The sequence below is a fragment of the Magallana gigas genome, chromosome 4 (genome assembly GCF_963853765.1).
Source record: "Magallana gigas chromosome 4, xbMagGiga1.1, whole genome shotgun sequence".
Classification (NCBI taxonomy): Eukaryota; Metazoa; Mollusca; class Bivalvia; order Ostreida; family Ostreidae; genus Magallana; species Magallana gigas.
This window is the reverse complement of record NC_088856.1, coordinates 48,735,799-48,748,092: the sequence shown is the minus strand read 5'-3', so window position 1 is coordinate 48,748,092 and position 12,294 is coordinate 48,735,799. Positions and strand designations below refer to the sequence as shown.

Genomic DNA, 12,294 nt, shown 5'->3' with positions numbered 1-12,294 from the left:
CATATTTACATTCTTTTATATAAAATGATTAAATGGCAATCTATAATGTCCGCCTCCGTCTGTATATTTCTCTCTGTGTGCAGTGTTTTAGTGGATATTATTAAAAAAAACATTAAGATTCCTTTCATCTTCATTTCTAAACATATCTAAGACATTACTTTTATGACTGCAGAATTTTCTACAAATATTGAAAATGCCTAAAAAAATGGTGTTAATGCTTCCTTTTTTTTGCTTTCATATTACAAATGTTAATACTTTGAACTTTGTACATGTATCATCGATTTAACACACTAAAACGATCTTACTTAAATACTCATTTCGTTATACAAATGTATATATTATTTTTTGAATTTTTTTTATCATTTTTGTTTTCTGTTAATTAAAAATACAATTCTGAATTAAACAGGTACAAATTGTGCTATTTAATTTATGTTTTCCTTGTTAAGGGCTTGTTGGTATATCGATGAGAAAAGAGAAACATGGCGGACAAAGCGTTGTTGTTATCTTTTTTGTTGTATTTATATTTTAAATGCATAATTTCAAACTAAAGAAAACCTTGGTCAGGTTGAACAACTTTACGTGTTTTTCTATAAATATCTAGAGGTCACTAGCTTGAAAAGTAGGCCATTGACCTAATTATTTGAAAGTAAAAAAATGTCGTGTTAAGCTTTGAGTATTTAAAATATAACAAGTTGACAGCAGCATGAAAATTACCAGCTTCAATCGTGATCAAGTTATTGAGTGTCCCCTCCCCCTCCCCCCGCAGATATTTTTAATTTTAGAATGATTATTACCCGGGGAAATCACGGAAAATTAACATCTATCATGCAACACCTCAAACATACGCATATATTTAATGGAGGAAATCGATGGGAACTGTCATAGATTGTTTACAAAGGCAAAATGAAGGTCGTCCTGATACTGTCAGTGTTATGGGTATGTGTGGAAAACGTTTACACCTGTACATGTGTCGATATTCCGACAAATGGATGCAATTCGGATTATTGTAAGATTTGTGTCATTACATTAATTCTTTTTACATGTGTTTGACCTTTAATTTTTTTATAGTTTTTTAGTTTATGAAAATTTCTCTTAAAGATCAGAATTTTTTTTATCTTTAATAAGATGTTCATGTAAAATAAAATGGCAGTTAGTAAATTCCCTTTATTTATTGCATATTATTGAATTTCGTTTGATAAAGACTCAGTTTTTTTTATTTGGTTCTTAGACGGCACCTTACTCTGTCTTATCAAAACAACAAGATAAGCAACAGTATTTAATCGGATTCATAACACACTTCGAAAAAAATCATATTAAAAAACAAATCCAAACGTGAAAAAAGTTTAAATATTGACCATGATCTCTAGCTCTTCCTAGCAAATCCAGAACACTGTAAAGACTAAGCATTATAATTATCTATTTCCAACTTTGCTTTGCTGTATGATGTTTAAAAAAGTTTTAATTTTGCCGTGTTGTTCTTTAGCAATTCTAGGTACTATCATAGGAGTGATTCCACTTGGAACACCACCGAATGATGCCAGAATTTACAATGTCTTAGTGAACAGGATCTATAAGGTTCCCCCCTTTTAATCGTTTTAAAAACGATAGAATGTAATTCATTCGATGAATTGAATATATATATTTGTTTGACAGATAATTTCATACACCTTTGCAGATTCAAAAAAAAAAAAAAAAATAACAATCCTTAGCACCAGACTGCACATTCTTAAGATTGAAATAATATTTCAAATATACATGTTTTTATTTCTTAGTACTCTGAAGATATGAAATAATGTGCTTAGATTTTTATATGTCTTACTATTTGATATTGAAAAGCCATTCATAATTGACGATAAAAGGCCCTTATCAGTTTTTTTCAAATTACTTTACAGGCAAATCGACCGCTCCTTCCATTAGTGAGAATTCGTGCTTATGTTGGAGGATCGTTATGTGGTCTACTGTTGGATCGAGGGAGACAATATGTGATATCCGGTAGGAGTTGACTGTTGGTGTTATTTTGTATCTACAACATATAAAATGAAAAAAAATAACATGATCAAAATTTTTCATAATTTGATTTGCGAAACTTCATACTGATTTAATTATTATTTAAGAACATCAAAATATACTTTTCTGTTGATATGTAAAATGTCTTTCTCCACATTTTGCTACTCTTTAAATTATTTTTAATTTGCAATTTTTTTACAGGATCTTTTGATAACGATAACGGTACTATGAGGACAAACCATTGTTTATACACCCGACTTTTGACCGAAATTCCTTTCCGTGAGAGGTGGAATCTATACTGCTACAATCAACGCAGGTAAAGTCCTTTGGATTTTGTTGTGAATTAAAAATTTCAGAGGGAATTGAGATAAAAGAAAATCGTCTATTAAGATTGGCAAAGTGCTCTTCTAAATCAATTACTAATAATGCATTCCTTTTTCTCGTTTTGCAGAGAAAGTTATCCTCAAAGAAAAATCCAAGCGAGATAAAATGTCTCTATTTTCCAGAATATAAACATTCATCATTAAATCCTGCTTTATGTAACTTGATTTTTGTCCCCCCCCCCCCCCCCCCACTTTCGTTTCCATGCGATATCTCGAACATCTTTTGCAATAAACTACGATATATACACACCATTTGACCTAAAGTAGAACCTTAATAATTCTGAGGTCAAAAGGCCGCATATAAGTATTATATTCTGTGTTTATGTAATTTTTTCGTTTTCGGGCAAAATCTTAAAATATGCTTTTGAGTTTTTTAATCTAATTGGACATTTCAGACCGAAGTGTTATAAAAAGACCCTTTTGATTTAAATTCAAATGGTTTAGTGTTCTAGATTAAATCGCAAACAGAAGTCTGAAAACTTTCAACTTGCCTCTTCATTAGTACTTTGCCCGAGAAACGGTAGGCTTATATGCTCTCAACTATACTTAAACCATTTGCATAATGATGCAAAACCAGGTACATGTTGTACCGTTTATTATGATATATAAACACACTATAATGAGTGTGACCATTAAGTATAGATGACAACACAAATGCCCCTACTAAAATGAATAGCAGAATAATATTGTAAAAGCACAACCGTCGTGTATGATAGGATCTTATGTTGTCCTTCAACCATAAATAAACCATGTGCATAATGATGCAAACAAATGTACAGATGTATCATGTATCTGTTGACCATGTAAACAATAAAACCATGGACAAATGATTCAGTGTCATGATTGATTGTAACCGAACATATTTGTTGCTCTGTATCTAAACATGAGGCTTACCAACTATGTAACTAATAATGGACTACCGTACGAAACACATAGTAACTGAACATCTTGATGAAACATGAATGAAGCATGAAGTCGATATAACACTCTTACCCGAATTTGTTCTACCTTCTTTTGAACGAACCGACTGCTGCACGAATACTTTTCGCATATATCTGCATACCATCATCATTAAGATGAACTTTATCCGTTAACAAGGACTCAGTGTTTTTCAATAATCCTTGATGCTTCCAGAAGGAAATATTGCCTCTATCTTTGAACAATGTTGTCAATTGTTTGTTAGCTTCAATGACCTTGACATTGTTACGAGGATTTATCCCATCGGAATACCTCGGCAGTGACTGACCAACTATCACATGAGAAACATTATGCGCAACTAGTAAGAATTCTGCAAACGATCTTATATCACGCGCTAATTTTTCCACATTTACTTCTCGACACAAATCATTTCCACCAATCTGAAGGAAAACTGAATTTGGTTGATATGAATGAAAAACCTGCATAAATCGTTCCGATTAAATGGATTTTGGACCCGGGCGCAATGCCCCCCCCCCCCCCCCCCACCTAAACCGGCAAATTGAACCTGAATTTCTGTACTATCGAAGCCTAAATTGTACCAACCCGACCTACGATTTTGAAATTGAAATGACTCTAAACGATGGATAAAAGAGTGACCCACAATTAGTACTCGATGAACCATTGTTATAAATGTAATTCAGATAGGTATATAATATGGGTGGCCTATACCTTCTACGCATTGAAATTCCTCCTGTAATCCAAGATAGCACGTTCGTAGATTGGGTATAGTGGAGATCACAAAGAATAAGATTAAACAAAGTTCATGAAAATTTCTTGCGCCCAGCAGCCAGAACAGAAAAAATAGTAATAAGATAATATTCACATCTGACATGATATATTACGACAATAATTACATAAAGATATTCGATGCTAGACGTGTTAATTGAACTATGGTGAAAACATACTTGACACCTAACACTCGGTGACCCTGTTGTGCGCAAATGCAAATTACAGATCAACCTGGGTAACTTGACCATGGGGTGTTAATGGATATACCCCCTGCATGCGTACATCTGCTTATTATACATTTATAATGCCAGCTTGATTTACAAAGAGATATAAAGTTGACACATACATCCCATGAATAATTACAAAATTTGTTCCCAAAAATGTTTTTATTTACAATTAAATTAGTTAGCTAAAATGGGTTAAGGTCAAGATCTAGTAAATGAAAGATGCCTACAGGTTTATGAAACTCATGATATATATTCGTTTAATGAGGCTTCATAACTATATTCTGTCCCAAGATATCTTGGATTCACATTTTGCTTAATTGCTTGATATTACATAAATAGTGCCTGTTTGGGAGGGTAACTGTTGAAATTGACACCCCGAGAAAACCATTGTCAACCGACGCGAAGTCAATTTCAACAGTTACCCTTCATAACAGGCACAATTTATTTTATTATACAGAATGTCTTAATTTTAAAGAAAAAAATATTGCTTTTAAGCAGAAATAAGTTGAATTGTACGGCGAAACGTACGTGCATAATTTACGCGCATGTAACAATTCGTTGTTTTACCCGTTGCCAAGCGTGTTGCTAACGCTGAGGGTAATAGAATGGATTACCAACTGCGTCTAAACCAATAAGATTTCAGTATTTAACATTAAAGTATAATAATTATAAATACCTCAGGGTTCAAACGATGTTCATTCAAAAGTATAAAAAAATTCCAATATTTCTCAGTCGAAACGCCCCTGTTAGCTTATCAGGTTTTAATACAATGCTAAAAAATGTGATGTCTACGGAGATTTTGTATTGCAGCAAGCCCGGATGATAACGTTGAAAAATTGCGCGATGTATTCCGAGTGTATTCCGAATGGAGAAAAGATGTAAACATTCCCCATTATAAATCTCCGTAAGGAATCTGTTTTTGTTCCTGTGAATTTTTCTGAGTGACAGTTGATAATGTGTCAATGAAATTATCTTGGAAATTATCCCTTTCAACTATTACAATTGCACTTCTTTCACAGGTATTTGTATTTTTTTTTTAAAAATCGTCCAAATGTGCTGCATAAATATCTTGGGACGGACTAAAGTTTTGTTTGATAGAGTTTACCGGGGCTTAAATTTCTGATAAACACAACGAAGAATCTTGTTTTTACAGTGAATTTCTATGTTATATGAAGAAAAAAACGTAACACATCTCGAAGCTTTATCCATTTTTGACCAATGAAATATATATAGGCATATATCTAGAATGCCTAGTCTCTTCAAAAACGACGTTAAACAAGCTAATGACCTCCTCTATAAATCGATATAAATTTTAATATGAGTGTCGGGATTGATATAGAATGTAAATAAAGTGTTTCATTTTCTACGTCATTCCTTTAGGGCCGTAAAGTACGGAAAATAAATTTCATCAAATCAATTGTGACGTCATAATGGTTCTAGCACGAAAAAGACACTCTGGAATCATATACTATAGGGTGATTTCACCATGCATCGGACACCTTTGGATTTTTCCCTTTGTTCACGCATCAAACATCGTCCGAATATTAATATAACTTGTTTTAAAAGTTGCAGGTTTTTCCCCTTTGCTGAATTATTGGAGACAAAATTATGAAATTGATAAAAAGTGTATAAAATAAAGCAAATTAATGATGTGTTAACCTATTTTACCAAGCATCGGACAGCTACATGTATACAGTAGAGATTAAAAATAACATTTTCTGGTTTTAATTCAAAAATATAAAGGTTCGGAAAAATAAATTTATTCAATTGCTTTTCAGATTCTTTTTTAAATGTAAATCCTTAATTCTGCATATAGTAATTTAGACTAGTGCTTCTGTTTAAAAAAAAAGATTAATTTTCATCATAACTCATAAGTGTTTCTCTATCGTGCCAGCTCCTACAGGAAATTTGGACTCAAAAGGCTGTGTCTGTAAAACTCGGATTTTAAGTGGTCCGAGGAAAATGTTTGTATTAATTATTTTTCAATGTTTATTTTACTTCACATTTAAAGTATCACATGGATTGGATGGGTTATAAGAAGAAATCATGCACTGAAAACTGTCCGATGCATGGTTAATTTGTGTGAATGACCTTAGTATTGTTCAAATTTCTTGGACTTATTTTAATCAAATTTTGTTTCAAACTTACTTCTTTCTAATAATTTTAAGTGCAAATTCTTTAATAATGATAAGGTTCACTAGTTCTAATTCAGGAATATACAAATCATCACATGAGCGCATACACATTTAATTGTATATTTATAACCAAAGTTGTCCGATCCAAAGTATATGTCCGATGCATGGTTAACTCTCCCTATCTTGACTTAAAGTTGAGAGTATACTATGCTCTCAAAAAAGGATTTATATATATATATGACATTGACACTTGTTCTAAACATCTTTCCGGTTTACTCTATAGTCTTTAATCAGACACCATTTTGGTCAAATATGAGCCAGATTGGAGCAAAAGGAGAAAATATATGCTCCAGACAAGGATTTTTTTAAAATATATAATCCTGCTATTTCCATCGTTGCTCTGGGTATTGGGGCAGACCTTTGACAAGTGACAAAAGTTGTCCATGCATGACCACCACAAAACATAAAAGGCCATTATCTTTTGATATTTAAAGTACAACAATAAATTAAATGTGTGTTACTGTTACTAGTTGCATTGCATAAAAGCTTTTCCGGAGCAGAGTCACAACCACATAATTCTCTCAGAAATGCAATTTACTGCATCCATATAATGTTATTTATACTTTAATAAGAAGGAAAACATTTAATATATATATATATATATATATATAAATATATATATATATATATATCTAAATATTTTTCTTCAAGCAGCATTTTATGTAAAGAAAAAACCAAACCCAAAAAACCTTCAGTTTGAAATTATTAATAAATTGATAATGCTGTGCTATTCTAATGCATTTTGACAACATATATTCAGCAAATTGGAAATGGCTAGCTGAAATGGCACTGAGGCAATGGTGTCCTTAACTTTAACGATTCTGACATAGGTGAACCTTCTGTAAAGAAAACTAAAGGAGAATACCGCAGAAATGTGTCAGAATGCCTTACAAAAGTTCTTAGCAGATACTTTGAATAAAATGATTTTAAACAACTGCGGTGACATTTGTCAACCAGAAAAGCAGGCGCTTTTGAAATTCAATGAAGTTCCAACCAGTAATTAGAAAGTTGCTATTCGCGAAAAATTAGTCAAACATTTATCAGAATAAAATGGTGTGATTGATCCTGTCATTGAGAAAATTGTGAACGAAGCCGAATTATTTTAACAACTTGATTCACTTATATCAGACTTTGGTTTGAAAGTGGAGCTGTCGGAATATATAGCCAACATGTAGGCTTCGTCTCTTCATGTACCAACAACCGTACTGTTACAGAATTGCAGCAGATATTGCAATGGCAGGATATGCTGCTAGAGCGCTGCAATTATACTTAATCTACTGCAAAAATAAAGTATATTTGCAGTATTTATTAGCATAAGTGTATTGCCCAGCAGTATCTGCTGAAAAAATCAACTGTAAAGATACTGAATATGTGCTGCAAAAACTTTATAAATTTTCTTTTCAGTGACAAAAATTACTTGTTGCTTTTGTAATGGCTGTATTTCTACTGTATTATCTCTTTTATAAGGATACTTGTATTAAAGGAATACTGCATTTCTGCTGCATTATCATTGCCATATGTCTGCCATAGGTGTTTATCATTTAGATACTGAAGGCATACCATATTCTGCAAATATATTAATTGGCTGTATTTGCATTATCTTTAACTGTGAAAAAAAAATGCAGAAAAAAACTGAAAACACGCTTTAATACTCCTTATTCACGCATGACAGCTTCCGGTTTTAAAACGAGGCTCTCAGCGCAAACGACATGTCTGCATATCATTATGTACTAACGATTCTCGAAAAGAAGGTGTTATCGTTTCATAAATTTCCAAGCGATAAGGTCCTACGGAAGGAATAGATCGTCAGAATTCGCCGTGATGCGGGGTGAATTTTCGTTAGCAATCATGCATAAACACAAACGGTTTCCATCTCGGCAGATGAACGCATAACTAATATACTATCTGTAAGTGTACAGATATGTTTTAAGGCCTTATATAAAAGTTAATGAAGAAGTCGACAAAGTGTTATTACACACGCCTTTTGCACACAAATGGTAGTACAGTTGTACCATTTTTGTGTACAATGCCTAAAATGCAAGGTAAACGCACCTGGCAACGGTACGACAAAAATGAATTATCAAAAACATGTATGTTCAGGTTTAGATACACATTCATTGACTTTAGAGGTGGGGTAGTTAAGTAGTTGAATGTATAATTATGTTCACCAAAATAAGTTTTAATAAAATCAGAATAAGCTATAGGACAATTGTTATAACGTGTATTCTCTTCCGATAAAGTTCGTCATACCTTGAAGATACTGATATATCGAAAACATTTGGCTGTCCCCAAAATACTTGCCTGGACGAAGACACATGAAAAGCGCTTAGGACCACAGCGCAGACCATTGTAAGTTATTTGAGGAATGAAAAGCATCAGCATGCACGTGACTAGTTTACAAATTTTATGTGCTGATCATGTTTAAAGAAATGCAATTTATTCTGAAAATTAAATAATGATAAATTTCCTTCTGAATCAATACTGAAGAGAGATTTTATCACTTTTTCCTGGGAAAATTGCAAATATAACAAGATATCTGTGAGCCAATGCTCACTATACTCTGTCCCGAGTTTTTGCTTCCACCACTTTTTGCATGATATTTCAATAATAGTAAATACCTTTGTGCTCAAACTAAGTTCATCCACTAATATAAAAAATGTCCAGATTATCTGTTTTGAAACGCCCCCTCTACCGCTTCAGGTTTCAATACACATTCCGAAATTGAAAGTCTACGGAGATTTTGCATTGCAACAGCCATTAATAAGCCCGGATGATAACGTTAAAAAATTGCGCGATGTATTCCGAGTGTATTCCGAATGGAGAAAAGATGTAAACATTCCCCATTATAAATCTCCGTAAGGAATCTGTTTTCGTTCCTGTGAGTTTTTCTGAGTGGAAATGGATAATTGTTCAATGAAGATATCTTGGATATATTCCCTTTTAACGATTTCAACTGTATTTCTTTCACAGGTATGTGTAATTTTATTAAAAATCATCAAAAAGCGATGGAAGCAATAACTTGGGACAGACTATAGTGATACCCCCCTCTGATGTGAATATGCAAAATAAGCAAAGTCGACATTTAACAGAAAGCTGGCATCCGATTGGTACAGAAATATATCCCACAATATAGCATGCCTAAACAAACACTGTGTTAAAATTTCAAGCATCTCCGATAAATAGCTGCTGAGAAATTGACGAAAATTTGTTTGAAAATTTTGGCAAAAAATAAACAAAGTCATTATTTAACAGGAAGTTGACGTGCGATTGATACAAAAATATATCCCACAATATGGCATACCTAAACAAATAGTGTGTTAAAATTTCAAGCATCTGCGATAAATAGCTGCTGAAAAATCTTTAACGAAAATTAGATAGAAAATGTTGGCTAAAAATAAACAAAGTTGTCATTTAACAGGAAGTTGACACCCGATTGGTACAGAAATATATCCCACGATATGGCATGCCTATACAAATATTGTGGTAAAAATTAAAGCATCTGCGATAAATAGTTGCTGAGAAATCTTTGACGAAAATTTGTTTGAAAATTTGGTTAAAAAATAAGCAAAGTCGTCATTTAACAGGAAGTTGACGTCCGTTTGGTGCAAAAATATATCCCACGATATGGCATGCCTAAACAAATAGTGTGTTAAAATTTCAAGCATCTGCAATAAATAGTTGCTAAGAAATCTTTGACGAAAATTTGTTTGAAAATTTTGGCAAAAAATAAACAAAGTCGTCATTTAACAGGAAGTTGACGTCTGATTGGTACAAAAATACATTTCACGATATGGCATGCCTTAAAAAACACTGTGTAAATATTTCAAGTATCTGCGATAAATAGTTGCTGAGAATTCTTTGACGGAAATTTGTTTGAAAAGTTTTGCAAAAAATAAACAAAGTCGTCATTTAACAGGAAGTTGACGTCTGATTGGTACAAAAATATATCCCACAATATGGCATGCCTATACAAATACTGTGTGAAAATTTCAATCATCTGCAATAAAAAGTTGCTGAGAAATCTTTGACGAAAATTTGTTTGAAAATTTTGGCTAAAAAATAAGCAAAGTCGTCATTTAACAGGAAGTTGACGTCTGATTGGTACAAAAATATATCCCACGATATGGCATGCCTTAACAAACACTGTGTTAAAATTTCAAGCGTCTGCGATAAATAGTTGCTGAGATAAATGCGACAGAAATTTTTGTTACGGACGGACAGACAGACACACAAGGGTAAAACAGTATACCCCCTCTCCTTCGGAGCGGGGGTATAATTAATCTACTGTAATTATTACTGGAGATTATTATTTTATAATACCAGGGAAAACTCAATGTTATTAAATGTATGCCTATTACATTTATTGCAGAGCTTTAACTCTGTAAAATGTATTGTCTGATTGTCAACAACTTTTTGTTTACATTGGTAGTTAAATAAAATGAATGAAATTTTCTCTAAAAAAATTGTTTTTTGTTCATGACATCAAAATAAAATACAGTATTTTCTCCCAATTTTCAGAGTTAATATTGCAGAGGATAGTGGTGATGTTCCATCAAACATCTGTATCAACATCTGAAAGTTACTGTGTACAAGTTCCTATGGCAACATCTGATCATGACTATGTTGTACCGCAAGAATCGGATCTTTCTAAACTCGAATTAGCTCAAGCGACTTGAGGAGGAGAATGCATCTTTAAGAGAGGCAAAGTTTGGACTAGAACGATTTCACAATGATGACAATATGATAAATTTCTACACAGGATTGAGACATTGAAAGCTGTGTTTTGTGCTCTCAAACCAACAGCTACAACTATGATTCGATGGACTCGGATGAGACAGGGAGCAGATTTAGAAAAAGTGAAAAAAACAGTCCTAAAAGTCGTAATCTGTCCATGATTGACGAGTTCTTTGTCTTCTATGCTTGGAAGTTTGCCCCTGTGACCTTTAAGGAGTGTGGTGAATAAGAACATGCCTGAAAGTACCATTTGCTCGTGTAACACTTGACTGCACCGAGGAAAACGTCCAAACACCTAGCCCGAAAGTTCTGAACTCGCAGATTTACTCGAAATACAAAAACCACACCACATGTAAGGGTCTCATTGGTATTACACCTTATGGAACTGTTTCATTCATTAGTTCTCTATACACTGGATGGATTTCAGACAAAGAAATCACAGCTAGATCCGGAATACTTGATCTACTAGAGGAGAATGATGATGATGTCATGGCAGACAAGGGATTCTTAATTCAGGATCTACTAAAAGCCAAGAATGCTGGTCTTGTTATTCCTCCATTCCTAGGAGCGAAAATGAAAATCTCAAAGAATGAGGTTTCTATGACCCACAACATTGCACGTCTGAGAATTCATGTTGAACGGGCAAACAGAAGGGTAAAAGGAATACCACATCTCTGACGGTGTAATTCCACTGAATCTTGCACCATCCATCAACCAAATATGGACTGTGTGTGTTATTCTGACAAATTTTCGAGGACCGTTATGTTAAGGAAATTGCTAGGAATTGTATCAAATTTTATGTATATCAGTTTTATTTTAAAAATTCTCAAGAGTTTGTATGTATTTGCATTTTGAAATTTAATGAATAAATAAATTATGAATGCATATTGAAAATGCTTATATTGTCAAATCTTTTAAACATGTATCCATACAAAGACAAGTACACCTTCAATTACCTGGTTTGTTCATTGTATTGAAATTAAAAAAAATAAACAAAAGAATATATATGTATATTTGTGTCACTGTCATTGAAAACTTTCA

The 12,294-nt window shown here is 33.0% G+C and overlaps 1 protein-coding gene across 1 annotated transcript; it reads left to right on the top strand.

The window, feature by feature from the left end:
* Positions 1 to 845: 845 nt before the first annotated feature.
* Positions 846 to 2,550, top strand: LOC105335005 (NTR domain-containing protein). The gene is made up of 5 exons (XM_011438665.4): positions 846 to 1,006; positions 1,484 to 1,575; positions 1,893 to 1,992; positions 2,209 to 2,323; positions 2,459 to 2,550. The coding sequence occupies exons 1-5, from the start codon at positions 904 to 906 to the stop codon at positions 2,493 to 2,495; spliced, it is 447 nt and encodes a 148-aa protein (XP_011436967.2). The 5' UTR covers positions 846 to 903; the 3' UTR covers positions 2,496 to 2,550.
* Positions 2,551 to 12,294: the final 9,744 nt, after the last annotated feature.